At 38.2% G+C, this 17,626-nt stretch overlaps 1 protein-coding gene across 1 annotated transcript; it reads left to right on the top strand.

Moving 5' to 3' along the window:
• Window positions 1–3,625: 3,625 nt before the first annotated feature.
• LOC147617014 (uncharacterized) lies at window positions 3,626–4,982 on the top strand. Its single transcript, XM_086776339.1, has one exon. The coding sequence runs from the start codon at window positions 3,786–3,788 to the stop codon at window positions 4,710–4,712; it is 927 nt and encodes a 308-aa protein (XP_086632465.1). The 5' UTR covers window positions 3,626–3,785; the 3' UTR covers window positions 4,713–4,982.
• Window positions 4,983–17,626: the final 12,644 nt, after the last annotated feature.

Raw genomic sequence — 17,626 nt, 5'->3', positions numbered from 1 at the left:
TGGTTGCATTCCTCATTGATTGGAAAGAAAAATACCCAATGGTGCATGCTTAAAGCCACAATATTCCAAGTGCAATTCCTTAATCATTGTCTTGTAGATGCTCTTTATCAAGTTAATAGTCTTAATGTGAGATTCTAAGAAGAGCATATGGACATAACTATGGTAGGGAGAGATGTTGATGTGTTAATGAAAGAATTGAGAAGGATGTACTTGTGTAAGAAGTTTGGAGAAGCATCCACATGCGCTATGAAATTCATTAAAAATGAGTTCAAATGTAGGTGATTTCGTTGGATGCATAAAAATTACTAAGGCCTTTGTCAATGAGTTGTTATCAAATTTGCATGAAAGGTTTCTTGATAACTCCTTATTCAATGTTGCCAAGCTTTTCTCTCCCAAGAATTATCCAAGTGATATTGAAGAGAGAGAGTGGTTTTCTTAGGACAAGTTAGATATGCTTTGTACTAAGTTTGGTATTGCTATATCTCCATTGGCCATTGTAGATCTTTGTCAAAGTGAACTTCATCGATTTGTTGCTTACTTGATGGAGTCTTATACAACCAAGGGATTGTTTGATACTTGGATGCAACAGATGTTTCTTGAAATTTTCAAGTTGTTTTATATTAATGTACTTGTGCTACCACCAGCAAGTTGTTTTATATTAATGTACTTGTGCTGCCACCAGCAAGCTTAGTCATGTGTGAGAGAGGCTTTTCTAAGATGAATAGAATCGGCAAGAGTAAAGCCGTGAGAGCCTCACTTAATTTAAGCACACTAAACAAGCTTATGTTTATGTCTCTCTCAATAGAGTGAAGACCGAAAGATGTGGATTGGAATATTATCTTTGAATCGTAAAATGCAATGAAGGTGAGAAGGCCCCAAAGATAAGGTGAGAGTTGATCTTTATATCATTTGTACTTTAAAATCTCTTGGTCATTATGGCAATATATTTTTGAGAGTTATAATAGGTTGAATATTTGATATATGTACTTTCAAAGAAACCATTTAAAGAAATCTCTTGGACATGATAGGAATATATTTTTGTTGAGAGATATTATATGTACTATTTGATATATGTACTTTCAAAGAAGCCATTTATGCTAATCAAAAAACATATTTTGTTTCAAGAACTGTTTACTTTATCAACTTTAAACAATTGTTATGTCTATTTTTATATTAAATGTCTACCTTTATAGAATTTGATTATCAACTTTAAACAATTGTTATGTCCTCTATTTTTATATTAAATGTCTACCTTTATAGAATTTGATAATATATGAAAATGTTTGTATATCTTTTATTATGATAATTCTAAAATAGAATTCAAACAATGTGGAGGAGAAGTTTTGAATTATGATTGAACATTATGTTCACAATATTCACAATGCAATAGAACTCAACTCCAATGTAGTAGAATATAGAATGACACTTCCCTTGTAGGCTAGGCTTGATTTTTGATGGGCACCATTACCATTTAAAATTGACGAGTTTGGTGAAATATAGCAAGTTTTTTTGTATTTCAATGTAATTTTTGACGGGCATTTTAAAAAGTTACGAGCATTTTACGACCAAAATGCTCAAAAACGGGTGTGACTCCCTGTCAAAAGTACCTATGCTCTCATCATTGCAATAGAAAGGTGAGAAAGATTTTTTGCCTTTATAAAAAAAAGAGTGATGGTGGATTTACTCTTCATAAAAAATAAAGAGCTAGTAGCCCCTTCAAAAATGAGCCTTGATGGCAAGTCAGGTTTGAATCTTGTTTGATGATTGATCTAAAAAGTGAGTATATATAATAAAGTTAGGGGGTGTTGAATATTAAGAATGCTCCAAAAAAGTGTTTTTTTTCTCTTAAGATTAAAGGCAAGGCTTAGGTTTAACGAGAGTTTGGACTTGAAAATCACTAAAGATGTACAAATTTGAACCCTTAAGATTAAAGGCAAGGCTTAGGTTTAACCAGAGTTTAGACTTGAAAATCACTAAAAATGGTACAAATGCTATAGGATATATATCTAAAATGTACAAATTTCAACCCTTAAAATTAAAGGCAAGGCTTAGGTTTAATTGGAATTTAGGCTTGGAAATCACTAAAAATCGTACAAATGAGGAGATTTATATCTAAAATGTACAAATTCCAACCCTGAAAATTAAAGGCAAAGTCGAAAATTACACGAAAAGTCTCATATGTGAGCACTGTTGAATAATTTGAAGAGGAAAGGGAAAGTGTACTGATGATAACTGTAGTGCAGTCTGGTGCCTGCACAATATATACGACTGAAGCTGCGGCTGTCTGCATAACTAGTGAAGCTGCGGCTGTCTGCATAACTAGTGAAGCTGCAGGAGGACTAGTGATTGAAGGATGGAAGCCTGTTCAGATGAAGGCGGCTGATCAATGAGTACTACGGTGTAACCGAGATGTCGGAAATTATGAGACTTTTTGGCGTAACAATTACACATGATGATATAGTCACCGCGCCGGCGGCCAATCTATCTGCATGCATGCAGCTAGCTTGGCGTTGCCACAGCAATTGCGTGTTGTAACCGCCAGCTTCCTTTCTGATGATTTGATGTGCAAACCTCTCCAGTATTCCGAATGTCTTGACCCTTTTGTAATCGACAGGTTCAACCCTGATAGCTCATCCGAAGCTCATCCGAAGCTCAGCCCCTTTACACGCAAGTTTTTCTCTTTCCTTCCGAGAGTAAGTACACACACACACCCCCAATCTATCCCCCTCTTAGATTTTGACCTGCTTGGTCACACTTCAAAAAATGACGGGTTTAGTAGAAATAATGCTCGGTCACACTTCAAAATGACGGGCTTAGTAGAAATAATGCTTGCTTTTCCTTCACTTCAAAATGACCTTCAAAATGACGGGTTTAGTAGAAATAATGCTTGCTTTTCCTTCACTTCAAAATGACTAGCTACACTTCAAAATGACGGGTTTAGTAGAAGCAATGCCTCCTTTTCTCCACTTTATTCACCTTCTTTTTCAACGGTCAAAAACCGGCATGACGCCTGTCAAACAACAACCTTGCCCCTATACCCCTCGGGCTCTTCTCCCCTCGATTTCACATGCAAGTTGCCAACACAACAGTGAAATTTGTCATTTCACATTAGGGGATCAAAAGCAATGAAAATCCTAACCTTTACATGAAAAGCTTAAATTCTAGAAAGTCCTTTAAATTGTCCTCCTTAGATAAAAGCAAAGAAAAGTACGACCTTAAAATGAAATAATGGGGTCACCTTCGCATTTGCGGCCCCAATGCAAGTGTACATCAATTGAACCTCCTCCTTCTATTGTAACTTGTGCACATGTTTGAGCCTTGAAAGCATGAGAGGAAGTTCATTAAAAATAAGAGTACATTCCAACTACATAAAATGGTACTTGAACTAATGCTTTAGAGCATTGTTGTGTTATACCATACTAGTCACTCGAGAGTGTGTGTAAACTTACTTCTCCAAACTAATTGAGCTTTTATAATAACTCTTCCTTTGAGTTATCATTTTAAAAGTAGATTTTCATGAGCATTTTTGTCGTAATCATATGCTTTTAAGGGGCTGTGCATCACATTGACCTATATATATCCCACACATAATTCCTCCAGGCACACACATCCCTCTCCCCCGAAGGGCCCCAAGTATCCCATTACTAAGCCTCCCTCAAAAGTTCAATGCAAAGACATGGAGATGAGCCACACCTCTTCCATAATTAGGCACCCATAGGCTCTCCAAACATCAGGAAGAAGAGAAATAGTCTTCACATTTTCATCAGCCACAAGAAGAAGTAGCTATGGTTATGCAAACTCAAGCCTATGGTTCAAGAAGAAGTAGCTATGGCTATGCACCCCAAGGGCTAATTGATTCTACTGCACTTATAATAGCTGCTAATTATGGTGGTTCATCTTCTTCTCCAAGCTCCTCAGAGGTGAAGCTCTCTAATGATCAGAGTAACTATCATGGGGTTAGGAGGAGGCGATGGGGCAAATGGGTCTCTGAGATCAGAGAGCCTAAGAAGAAAACCCGGATTTGGCTAGGCTCCTATCCTAAACCAGAGATGGCAGCCAGGGCTTATGATGTTGCTGCACATTTCCTCAAAGGGAAAGCTGCTACCCTCAATTTCCCCGAGCTTGTTGGTGTCCTCCCCCGCCCTTCATCACCTTCACCTAGAGATATCCAAGCTGCTGCCCAAGCTGCTGCTGCACTATCATCCCTAAGCACCCTTAATGATATTAATCATAACCTAGATTGCTCCAGGGAGATTATTAATTCTAAACCTTCTTGGGTTAATTGTAATAGCCAGACTATCCAGTCCGAGGAGATTGATGCCCAGTTAGCAGAGATAGAGACTCAAATTCTGGGGAATAGCTGCATGCATTTGACTAATTCCCATCACTGTACTGTGAATTCATACAATCCTCCACCACAAACAGCTCATCGGCCTGCCATATTACCATCTACGTCCCGGACAATGTTTGATCAATATATTAATCCCTTACATATATCAGCAGACAATTATCAGCATGATTATCTCTGCATGTTTGATTTGTGCTATCATGAGCTCATGCAGATGAGCGAGGCTATGTTAATGTCGCCACCCCCTCCAACGCACTTAAGTGAAAGGTTGGCGCCGGAATTCGCTTCTAATGATGACAATGTTATTAACGTCGTTGATGGGAATGATGCAGGGGAGCTGCTGTTTCTGTGGGATTATTCTTGATCAACGCATGACGCTTAGAATTAACATGCAATTATTATTAATTATACTGATCAGATCCAATCCATTTCAAATGAAGAGCTTGTTTTGATGGCGGTTTAATTGTCAACCGTGGCATAATATTGCCTGCATGGGAGGAGAAATACAAAACAGCTATTTAATCTGTATCACATTGTGCAAACCGAAAATTGTAATTATTAAAGACATTACACTCCCTTCGTAAATTATGGACGATAATTATCGTGACTATAATTACTTGTCTCTGGTGGTTAAATCAAGGGTCAAAATGACGCTAGAATTGAATCCGCATTTATTAAACACGTCAATAATTAGACCAGCTTTCTTCATGGTTTATTCTGCAATAGACTGATTTTACTTGAATTCAGCTTAGGTTTTAGGCTCTGAATCATTCCGACTAGAAGCATCAATACTCCTAATCCAACTGTAACATTTTTGTTTTGCTTTTTGAAAAATTCATGTGATACTTCCTGTCTTTTAATATTGTTGTTGTTATTTATAGTTAGGAGCAAGGTTGTTGTCTTCTTAATGAATTGTTTAGATGATAAAGTATGGGTTGATAATGTTAAAATGAATGGGTGTATGTTGTATACGAGGGAGAGTGATAGATTCATTATTGTACGAGAGAGAGATACATTACTGCAATGACTTAATTTTTTTCTTTTAATGTGAAGGCTAAAGTCTTAGATACCTGGAATCTCATTTTCTATTACTTTCCTTGTAGCAGGGGGATATTTTTTGGTGAGCTTCCTATAATGAGCTTTTTTGCTATTTTGGTGAGCTTTTCTAAAGCTATTTTCTCATTCAAGTTGTGTGGTGGCTGACTGATGGCCTCTACTACACCACCTACATCCACACAAGAAGAGAACACAATGGGATTAGAAGTGGGGGACACTAAAATCCTAGCTCCAAGGGCACCAATCAGACATGCACCTGCCCTCTTACCTCCAGTTGTGTCTGTTGGACACTTCAACACCCTCCCAAGCTCCCTATATGGTCCATCTGTCTCCTTCAGCTATCCTCCCAAGTCAGCTCTGACCTCCAATACCTCTCATCTTGCATTTCAGAGTCTCTTCTGACCATAGTTAACATCCAGCTGACCAGATACCACTCTAGCTAACACATAACCCTTCAGATTCTAACTCCGAATGCCTTCACTAGTCCTAAGACAAAAAATTGTCCTCCAAGATCTTTTGATGTCCTCCAGCATCACCTGACCTTATATTCTCAACCCTAGGACCTTCCTGGTCCTTCTATACTGACCTTATATTCTCAACCCTAGGACCTTCCTGGTCCTTCTATACTGACCTTCTTCCAACCTTCTCTGACCTTCACTCACTAATGACAGCCTCAGCAATCTGAAGCAAAACGGATTGACTCAAAAGCCCTATCTGACACAAAAAGCTTCTCCAAATGTCCTTAGACTTCCACAGGCCCTGAGGCACCTCTAAACTTAAAGAAATATCACACTACAGGCTCTCTACTATGACTACAGTGTCAGCTGAGACCCAGCTGCCTCCGAAATGACTATCCTCTCAAGGATTTCCAAACCAACTTAGCTGACTCAAGTTATCTCTTCTCTGTGTGTCAGAGTTGGCACTTCTAGTCCCATAGAACACTTATACCAAACATGGATCCAACCTCCTCGACCCTTAGCTGAGTTAGAATTAGTTTTCTTCTAATTCAAAATTAGTTGAAGAGGTATTGGACTGGTTCAGTGTCCAAGAAGGTCTTGGGGTTGTGTATGTCAGGTCAGCTAATGATAGAGGACAACTGAGGATCCTGAAGGATCTATTTTTGACTAGGAACTAGTGGAGACATTCAGAGGCAGAATACGGGCATTTCTGTGTCAGTTAAGCATCAGAACTATCAGCTATGGGTATAGAGGGCTTGCCCTGATCTGTCTGAGTGGGTGTGAAGTGCTTGTGAGCCTAGTCTGACAGTCTGAGGCTGTCAGGAGAAGGATTGTTATGATGGTGTTTCCATCACAACCACCATGAATCAGTTGTTGTCAGAAGCTGAGTGCTTATAAGGTTGGATCCTTGTGTGGTGAGAGTGGTTTGAGCATCTAGAGGTGTGAGCTGACACACAGAGGAAGAAAGCTTGCTTTAACTATGTCAGTTAGGTTAGTGAATCCGGGGGACAATCAGTTCGGAGGCAGTTGTGTGTTTACAGTCAGTAGGATGCCTAAAATGTGAGATCCCTTCAAGTTTAGAGGTGCCTGTGGGTGTAAAAGGACATTTGGAGCCGTTTTTGTTTTATCAAACAGAGGTTCTGATTCAATCGCGGGTCTAGGTCAAATTGCTGAGGCGGAACTCAACTAGTTCAAGTAGAGGAGGGTTAGAAGAGGGTCAACAGAGTGTCCTGAGAATTCTTAGGGTTTTGGATCTAAGGTCAGCCTATCACAGGAGGACATTCTAGAGGTCTGGAGGACATGATTATTACTAGGGACAAGTGAAGTCATTCGGTGGTAGAAACATTCATTTTTGTGTCACAATTGAGAGTGGATTTGGTCAACTGGTTGCCAGTTGTGGTCAGGAGGGGCTTTTAAGTCAGTGATTAGAGCTTTTGGAGGTGAGAGTTGACCTGAGAGGATAGCTAGAGGTGGCAACATGATAGAACCACCTATGTAGAAAGACCACATCATAAGTGAACTATTTCCTTATGGTATGACTATGGAATTTTTTTGGTGTTGGCTTACCACACTCATGAAGTTTCCCCAATGGGAAATTCGTGCCTCCCACCATGCAAGCCAAGAGTCCAATGCTTGAACGTGCTCGTCCAATGCCATACCATTTCTCCATGCATTGCGAAGTTCCTCGCTGACTTTGGAAGCCTCTTCTTTGTTTTCACAAAGTCTCCATTTGTCGCACATTATTTTGTGTTCTTGCCTGTATATAGTGGTGTGATTTACTTCTTGGTGTGCCCATTCAAGCTTTGCTTCTAATGGAATATGCATGATCTCTCCCGCATTGACATTTCATTCATTGTATGCCCGTTAGACAACTCTGACTGCTAACCAATTTGCTTGAGCTTCGTCACCCATAAAGCCATAAAAGTTGGCTTTTGGGAATCCATGTTTCTCCATGGTGTTGTTTATCAAATCCCAGAATAGAATTTGGCTTGTTGTATCCTCCTCTTTCATCTTGCATGTAGCGATTGTCATCATCATTCTAGCACTATTAATGTTAAAAATAAATATTAACATCCACTCTGAAATTAAAGGAAACATGTACCAATCTTGGGACATAAATATGAGATCCCATGGTATTCCAATTTGGGATTCTATGTGTGTGATCAAACATGACCCAAGCATATTTTAGGTCTCCATTGCCATCTTGACGCATTCTATTTACCAAGTCTACACCAGAAGCTTATTGACATCTTGAATAGAAAGCATCATTTGTCATCTTGTCCTTGGCCTGGAAATCTACTACCATGAATAAAAGGATAAGCCATACATCTTTGAAGGAACATAATTGCATCAAAGCCACTTCCAACTGGCTGTAATTTTTTCTTGGTGTTGGACACTATTCTTGTGAACTTGCAATAGTGCAGTCAAAAACATTTCATCCATGCAATGAGTCATAGGAATATATTAAAGCCATAGATTAGTAGAATACCTTTGCTCTTGGTGTTGGACACTATTCTTGTGAACTTGCAATAGTGCAGTCAAAAACATTTCATCCATGCAATGAGTCATAGGAATATATTAAAGCCATAGATTAGTAGAATACCTTTGCTCTTGGACAAGTGGCACCATTGCATCAAATACACTAGCAAACTCCTTATCACCCACCATGGCAAATTCCTTTACATCCTCGTCTCTAAAGAATATCTGCAAAAGTTGCTCTTTTGTAATTATCATTTGGATCTTCTGGGGACCTGCCTTCCTTTCCATTCTAATCGATTTTGTATCAGTTCCGAAGATACATCTGCTAGTTCGATTTTTCTAGGGAGGGTATGTCTACATTTCTGTTCGGTTTTTCAAGGGAGGACATGGTTGTTTTTAAATGAAATAAAAGAGTACCTATGACATCAATGGTCATGACAATTTTTTGCAGCTCGTCTGGGCAAATGTCCGGACAGTGTGTGAACCCAAAGTACACCAAAGTCCAATTAACCTTGAAATCTTGTTCGGTAACCTCCTTAGCTTCATGATTGATGAGCTTTTTGAATGGACCTCCAATGGCTGCTTTGCCTACTCCAAGACTAGGCTTGGACTCTTCTTTGAAATCTTCTTGTTCAATTTGTATGCCATGCGCATGTATGTGCATGTATTCAGAGATAAACAGAAAGTGCATGTGTGCACTCAACCCAAACAAAATCGCAAGCCAACCCCCCCCCCCAAAAAAAAAAACCAATACTTGTTTTTTTGTAAAGGTGATTGTATTAGGAATGCATATGGTTTTTGCATCAGCGCATGCGCTGAGACAAAAACCGGGGGATTGTAAGGAGGTGCCAACAAAGCAAGCGTGTAGTTGAGGTTGTCAACAACTTTTCGAGGTCATGTAGTTCGGGCAGTTCTTGTTATGGATAGCCGTCTACAATGACATCCAATGAAAGTGCCACCAGAGCAAGCATGTAGTTTAGGCCATCACACAACCGCGTCAAAGGTCATGTTGAAGGTGATCCCAAACATTGCAAGAGAGCAAGCTTGTAGAGAGAGAAAAGGAGGCACAAGCGAAGCAAGCATAGAAAGCAAGTTACAATATTACTTTGTGTCAGCATTAGGGTAGTTAGCAGAAGCCTAGTGAGTCCACGGCTACATACATTTTCTCGAATGCAATTTCAATGCATAAGGGATAAAATCCCACGAAAGTGGTTGGCCCGCTGCCAAAGATAATATGAGAACATGGCTTCTTTTTATCTAATATTTTTTGGCATGTAAGGAAGGAAGAGAGAGAGAGGAAGCGAAAGACAAGGAAGAGAGAGAGCGAAGGGGGGATACATTTGTTCATTTTTTTTGGAAAAAAGGGGGTAGGGAGCCGGTGCTATTGCCCTACCTCCCCATTTTTTTTAATAACTACTAAGGCCCCCCCCCCACACACATGTATACAAATATTGTAGTCTCCCTCACACACACACATGTATACAAATATTCTAGTCTCCCTCTCCCTCACACACACACACACATGTATACAAATATTATAGTCTCCCTCTCCCTCACACACATGCACAATCGAGCTCTCTTTCTCTCTCTTTCCATACACACACACACTCTCTCTCTCTCTCATACATATCTTCTCTCTCTCTCTCTCTCTCTCTCTCTCTCAATCCAAGTTCTAAGTAGTAGGTTGAGGAATTTCTCAAGTTCAAAGTGCAAGCTCAAAACTGGAGGCAACAATTTCAAAACAAGACAACTACCCTATAAAGACCCGAAGGCTTGAAGAATTCAAAACAAGGCTTGTATCTACAGTTTGATTGTCGATAGTTGAAATATTTTGAAGACATTCATTGTTGATGTCATATGAAGGGTAAACTCAGTAGGAAAGCCTCTTTCCACAAAGTTCATTTCTTTTGTTTTAATTATTGGGATTAATTCAACTACAATTCACATCTCCTTAAAGATCCCTACATAGCCACAACAAAATTTCTAACCCACATGCAACAAACATTGCCAAAGAGCTAAAAGATGACGTCGTGTCACATGCATCATCCCCAGCATGGATGCATGTCATACTACTATGAAACTGTGAGAGCTTAGATGTGTTTGCTATGTGTGAGCCTTGATTGATAAAGGGACAAAGGCCTAATGAAGGAGGGTAGGTAATCTTATGATTATCTTATTTTAGTTTGAAGTTAGCAATAAAAGCAACCACTACTGAAATCACTCTAAAATCACTTTATAGTGAGCCCAAGAATCATAAAGCTTACCTAACTTAGTTATGTCTATAATAGTAGAATTAGGTCCGCGCCTCTCAAGGGGTTCCAAGCCCCTGAGGCAAGCTGAAACCAAGGGAGACAACATACATCCACAACCGGCAATGAAAAGTGGTGCTAGAAATGAGTTGGAAAAGTGCCTCCACACGAGTAGATGGTTGGGCCAAGAGATAGGGCACTAAAACAGTAAACTCCACACCCAGGTGAAAAACTATTTCTATCAAACAAACAATATAGAGTGAGTTTGCTTCTGTGGGGAGAAAGAGCTTGAGGAGATTGCTAGAGATATGACCATAAATGCCTCTATCATTGATAGGAAGAGTGCAGCAATAGCCAGTTGAAGAGGTACAGGACGACCAGGACTAGTTCTATGTCAGCAGCACAACTGGACATCATAATGATCAGATGATGATGTAGGGGGCTTACCCTAGCTCATTGGTGCTTGGAGAAAGTGTTTGTGAGACTGTTCTAACAGTCTGGGGGCTATCAGCTGCTGCTCTGCTATTAGCAGTCAAGTGAGTGGTTTCTGTGGCAGTTGTGAGTTAGGAGTGGTCAGATGAGTGTCCAACGGGTTCGATCCATGCTTGATTTGAGTTTCCTGAGGGTATAAAAGTGTCGGCAGATGTAGAGGAGTGAAAATATATTATTATATACTCAATGTTTGCCTCTCATCATGTACCTCACTTTGATATATAATACACATTTAATAGGCCCCCATTATGATTGAGGAGTAGACATGGTGCATATGTCTTTAGTGGGAACCCTGACTTAGATGCCAATGGGGTCATTATTGTGATCATTGATGATGGTTAGGAGATAGTTAGGGGTACAAACGTTAGCTGGGGCGACGGTATGAGGAATATTCCTTAGAATAATCCCTCGCATACCAGGTCCATCATTAGTGGGCAGTGGTCAGTGGTCGATGGGCCACATTCTTGATATGCGGGTGGTGATCGTGTCTGTGCAGTGTAACTGCCCTCATTGTATACACGTCTACCACACCGTCTACAGTACTATATATGGACATGGTTGTTGCCATAAGCTAAGGCATCCGATGCTTGTGAGTATCCACTCCCTTCTACACTTCGTACATCCTCCATCGAGAGTCTGTCTAGATCGCCATCTAAGCTCTACTTGAAAGCTCATGAGTGGACATCACCACCATGACTTGTACCTCTTTGGTATAATAAGAATTTTCAAATTCTCTCCATTGTGTATCTATTGCATTGTCTTGTGCTTTGTCTTGCTATCTCTTTCCACTGTGCCATATTCTTATATGGTATCAGAGCTTAGGTACTCTTAGCAAGAATTGTGCATAAAGTTTAGTCTTTCTTTGCATAGAATCCTAGGAGTGATGGCTTTTATCTTTGTTGCCTGCTGGGGCTGCTTCTGCTGCACCAGTCTTGCGCATTCATCCACCTACCTTTAGAGAAGGCAAGCATGATGAGAAGAACTACACTCTCTGGAAATTCAAAAGCAATGCAATTCTAGACTCTTATGAGCTCCTAGAAACTGTTCTAGGAATGGATGCAGAACCAGTGGGAAGTACCGACCCCAACAATCCTGCAAACATGCTTCCTCCAGATGCTACACTTATTTGGGAATGGAGAAGGCACAATGTTGATGCACTTTTTGCCATCATCACCAGTGTAAGTGATTATGTTCTCACTCTGATTCAACATACTACCAAGGTTGTAGAGGCTTGGATCATAGTGAGAAATCAGTAGACTCGGAATCAGACCACGATTCAGAACTTGGAGAATCAGCTTGTTGCTGAAAAGTTTGCTGAAGGAGACATTGTTGAAGTATTTATCTCACGGATCAAAAATTTGCGAGATCAAATGGCTGCTGTAGGGATCACACACACTAGTGAGGAGTTGGCTTGGAGGTGCATCCGAATTCTTCCATAGACATATGATGGCTTGGCTGCATCATTAAACACCCAGGCTCGAGTACCACCTTTATTGATCATTTGAAGAATTCGTGCCTTGTTACTCGAGGAGGAGATGCGGCTGAAGACCCGCGATGTGGTGATGCTGCATTTTTGGCCAATGCTAAAGGCAAAGGCATGACATCTTCTGATGAAAAGAAGAAGAAGCCAAAGAAGAAGAAGTTTCAAGGGAGCTGCTATTATTGTGATAGACAAGAAAGGTTAAAGACTGTATAAAGAAGTAAGATGACGAGAAGAACAACACCTTGAAATCTTCATGGAAGGAAATGGAGTCAGTTCACAACAATGTCGAGATCGATCTTGAACTTTGGGTCACCATTGAATAAGTATGCTTATCTGCTCAGGCTCCAATTTGCTAATCAAAAATCAAAAATCAAAAATCAAAATTTAATTTCCACGTGAAGTCCGGTTCACGTGTGAAGAGTGTTTCACGACCCGAAACAACAGTTCACATTCTCACGTCGTGAAACACTCTTTACGTGTGAGCCAGTTTGGTTCACGCGTAAAGAAGTTTTCACTCCGTGAAAAAGAGTTCACGCGTCCAAAAAACAAAAACGAAATTAAATTTCCACTTGAAGTCCAGTTCACGCATGAAGAGTGTTTCACGATGTAAAACAATAATTCATGCGGTCTTTTAAAAAAAATCAAAATCTACTTTCCACGTGAAGTTCGGCTCACGCATGAACAGTGTTTCACGGTGTGAAATAAAAGTTCACAAGGCAAAATAAATAAATAAATAAATAAATAATGAAAATTTAATTTCCACGTGAAGTCCGGTTCACCCGTATTCATAGCATGAAACATCAGTTCATGCGACACAAAAAAGAAAATTAAAATTTAATTTCCACGTGAAGTCCGGTTCACGCGTGAAGAGTGTTTCACGGTGTGAGACAGCAGTTCACACGATAAAAAATAAATAAAATAAAAATAAAAATTTAATTTCCACGTGAAGTCCGCTTCACGCGTGAAGAGTGTTTCACGGCATGAAACAGAAGTTCACGGGGCCAAAAAATAAAAAAAATACAAAAAAGATCGAAATTTAATTTCCACATGAAGATCGGTTCAAGCGTGAAGAGTTTTTCACGGCGTGAAACAGCAGTGCACGCGATAAAAATAAAATAAAATGGAAATCTAATTTCCATGTGAAGTTTGTTTCACACGTGAACAGTGTTTCACGGCGTGAAACAGAAGTTCACGACGACGTGGTAAAAACAAAAATAAAAGAAATCCAAAATTTAATATCCAGGTGAAGTCGGTTCATGCATGAAGGGTGTCTCACCGCGTGAAACAAAAGTTCACACAGGCAAAAAAAATAAATCGAAATTTAATTTCCAAGTGAAGTCCAGTTCACGCGTGAATGTGTTTCGCGGCGTGAGATGCGAGTTCGCGTGATAAAAAATAAAAAATAAATCAATAAAATAAAAATCAAAATCTAATTTCCACGTGAAGTCCGCTTCACGCCGCGTAAAGAGTGTTTCACGACATAAAACCAAAGTTCACGCGGCCAAAAAATAAAATAAAAAACCAAAAAAAGATCGAAATATTAAATTTCCACATGAAGAGTTTTTCACGACGTGAAACAGCAGTTTACACGATAAAATAAAAAATAAATCAAAATTTAATTTCCACACAAAGATCGATTCACGCGTGAAGAGTGTTTCAGGGTATGTAGCAGCAATTTATGCGGCAAAAAAAAAGATTTAAAATTTAATTTCAACGTGAAGTCCGGTTCACGCGTGATGTGTTTTTCATGGTGTGAAACAACATTTCACGTGTCAAAAAAAATAGTTTCCATGTGAAATCCGATTCACGCCGTGAAGAGTTTTTCAAGGCGTGAAAAAAACATTCGGGCGGCAAAAAGAAAAAGAAATTTAATTTCCATGTTGAAGTCCGGTTCACAACGCGTGAAGAGTTTTTCATGGCGTGAAAGAGCAAGTCAACTAACAAAAAAAAAACAAAATCAAAATTCTTTTTCCAGGTGAAGTCTGGTTCACGCGTGAAAAGTGATTCACGGCAAGAAATAGGAGCTCATGCAAAGTGTTTCTTTAAATTTCCACGTGAAGTCCAATTCACGCATGAGGAATTTTTTATGGCGTGAAGCAGAAGATTACACGGTAAAAAAATAAAAAAATCTAAAATTAAAATTTAATTTCTAGGTGAAGTCTGGTTCACGCATGAAGAGTGTTTGACGGCGTGAAATAGTAGTTCATATGCGATAAAAATAAAATAATCAAAAATCAAAAAATCAAAAATCAAAAAATCAAAATTTAATTTTCATGTAAAGTCTGGTTCACGCGTGAAGAGTGTTTCATAATGCAAAATAGTAGTTTACGCAGCAAAAAAAAGAATTTAACTTCTGCATGAAGTACGTCGAGTTCACGCATGAAGAATATCTCACGATGTGAAACAGAAGTTTACGACGGCCAAAAAATTAAAAAAAAAATGTTCACGCAAGGCAAAAAAATCAAAATTTCATTTCCACATGAAATTTGGTTTACGTGTAAAGAGTTTTCACGGCGTAAAATGGCAGTTCACGCGGTAAAAAAAATAAAATAATTAATTAAAATTTTTTTTTCCATGTGAAGCCCGGATCATGCGTGAAGTGTTTTTTGCGTGTGAAACAAAGGTTGATAAGAGAAAAAAAATAAAATTTAATTTCCACGTGAAGTCTGGTTCACGCGTGAAGAGTTTTTCACGGCGTGTATCAACAGTTCACATGGCAAAAAAAAAATGAAATTTAATTTCAACATGAAATCTGGTTCACGCGTGAAGAGTGTTTCACGACGTGAATCAATAGTTCACGCGGTAAAAAAAATATCAAAATTTGATTTTCACTTGAAGTCTGATTCACGTATGAAGAGTTTTTCACGGCGTCAAACACGAGCTCACGCGTTTAAAAAAAAAATTAATTTTCACTTGAAGTCCGGTTCACGTGTGAAGAGTGTTTCACGATAAAAAAATAAAGAAAATAAAAATAAAAAAAATAAAAATTTAATTTCCACGTGAAGTCTAGTTTACGCGTGAAGAGTGTTTCATAGCGTGAAATAGAAGTTCACGTGGGAAAAAAGAATAAAAATTTAATTTCCACGTCAAGACTAGTTCATGCATGAAGAGTGTTTCACAACATGAAACAAAAGTTCACGTGGAAAAAAAAAGAGAAAAAAAAAAGAAAACCGAAATTTAATTTCCACATGAAGTCGGTTCATGTGTGAAGAGTGTTGCACGGCATGAAACATCAGCTCACCCGACAAAAAATAAAAATAAATAAATAAATAAAATCAAAATTTAATTTCCACGTAAAGATCGGTTTACGCATGAAGAGTGTTTCACGGCGTGAAACAGAAGTTTACGTGGTAAAAATAAAAATAAAAATAAAAATTTATTTTCCACGTGAAGTCCGGTTCACGCATGAAGAGTTTTTTACGACGTAAAACAAGAGTTCATGCGTTTTGAAAAAAAAAATTTAATTTTCACTTAAAGTCTGGTTTATGCATGAAGAGTGTTTCACGACGTGAAATAATAGTTCACGCAGTTAAAAAATAAATTAAAAATTTTAAATTTAATTTCCACGTGAAGTCCGGTTCACGTGTGAAGAGTGTTTCACAGCGTGAAGGAGAAGTTCACATGGCAAAATAAATAAGTAAATAAATAAATTAATAAATAAAAAATAATCAAAATTTAATTTTCATGTGAAGTCGGGTTCACAAGTGGAGTTTTTCACGACGTGAAACAATTGTTCACACGATTAAAAAAAATAAAAAATTAATTTTCACATGAAGTTCGATTCACACGTGAAGAGTGTTTAATGGCATGAAATAGAAGCTCACGCGACCAAAAAATAAAAATAAAATGTAAAAAAAAGAAAGATCAAAATTTAATTTTCACGTGAAGTTCGGTTCACGCGTGAAGAGTTTTTCACGGCGTGAAACAAGAGTTCACGCGTTTAAATAAAAAAATAAAAAATTTAATTTCCACATGAAGTCTGGTTCACACGTGAAGAGTGTTTCACGGTGTGAAAGAGAAGTTCATGGGGTAAAAAAATAAGTAAAAAAATAATAAATATTAATTAAAATTTAACTTCCACATGAAGTCCAGTTCACGCGTAAAGAGTTTTTCACGGCGTAAAACAGTTGTTCACATGGCAAAAAACAAATTCAAAATTTAATTTCCACGTGAAGTTCGGTTCACGCGTGAAGAGTGTTACACAGAGCGTGAAGCAGCAGTTCACGCGATAAAAACAGAAAAAAAAAATAAAAATAATCAAACTTTAATTTCCAAGTGAAGTCCGGTTCACGCGTGAAGAGTGTTTCATGGCGTGAAACAAAAGTTCACGCGGCCAAACAATTAAAATAAAAAATAAAAAAAAGATAAAAATTAAATTTTCATGTGAAGTCCGATTCACGCCGCGTGAAGAGTTTTTCACAGTGTGAAACAGAAGTTTGCGGTAAAAAATATATAAATAAAAATAAAATAAAATAAAAAATAATCAAAATTTAATTTCCACCTGAAGTCTGGTTCATGCATGAAGAGTTTTTCACGGCATGAAATATCAGTTTACGCGGTAAAAAAATAAAATAAAATTTAATTTCCACATGAAATTCGGTTCACGCGTGTACTTTTCACTTGAAGTCCAGTTCATGCATGAAGAGTATTTCACGGCGTGAAACAATAGCTCACGTGGTTGAAAAATAAATTAAAATATCCAAATTTAATTTTCACGTGAAGTCAAGTTCACGTGTAAAACAGAAGTTCACGCGAAAAGAGAAAAATAAAATTTAATATCTACGTGAAGTCCGGTTCATGCGTGAAGAGTTTTTCACGAAGTGAAAGAGCAGTTCATGTGGTAAAAGAAAAAATTTGAAATTTAATTTCTATGTGAAGTCTGGTTCACGCGTGAAGAGTGTTTCACAACATGAAATCGAAGTTCACGAGGAAAAAAAATAAAAAATAAAAATAAAATTAAAATTAAAATTTAATTTTCACGTGAAGTTTGATTCATGCGTGAAGCAATTTTCACGGCATGAAACAACAGCAACGTGACAAAAAATAAAAATCCAAATTTAAT

This window comes from Cibotium barometz, chromosome 37 (assembly GCF_041138505.1).
Source record: "Cibotium barometz isolate CiBa-2024 chromosome 37, ASM4113850v1, whole genome shotgun sequence".
In the NCBI taxonomy this organism is placed as follows: Eukaryota; Viridiplantae; Streptophyta; class Polypodiopsida; order Cyatheales; family Cibotiaceae; genus Cibotium; species Cibotium barometz.
Note: the sequence above shows the minus strand (reverse complement) of the source record. Positions and strands in the feature narration are given on the sequence as shown.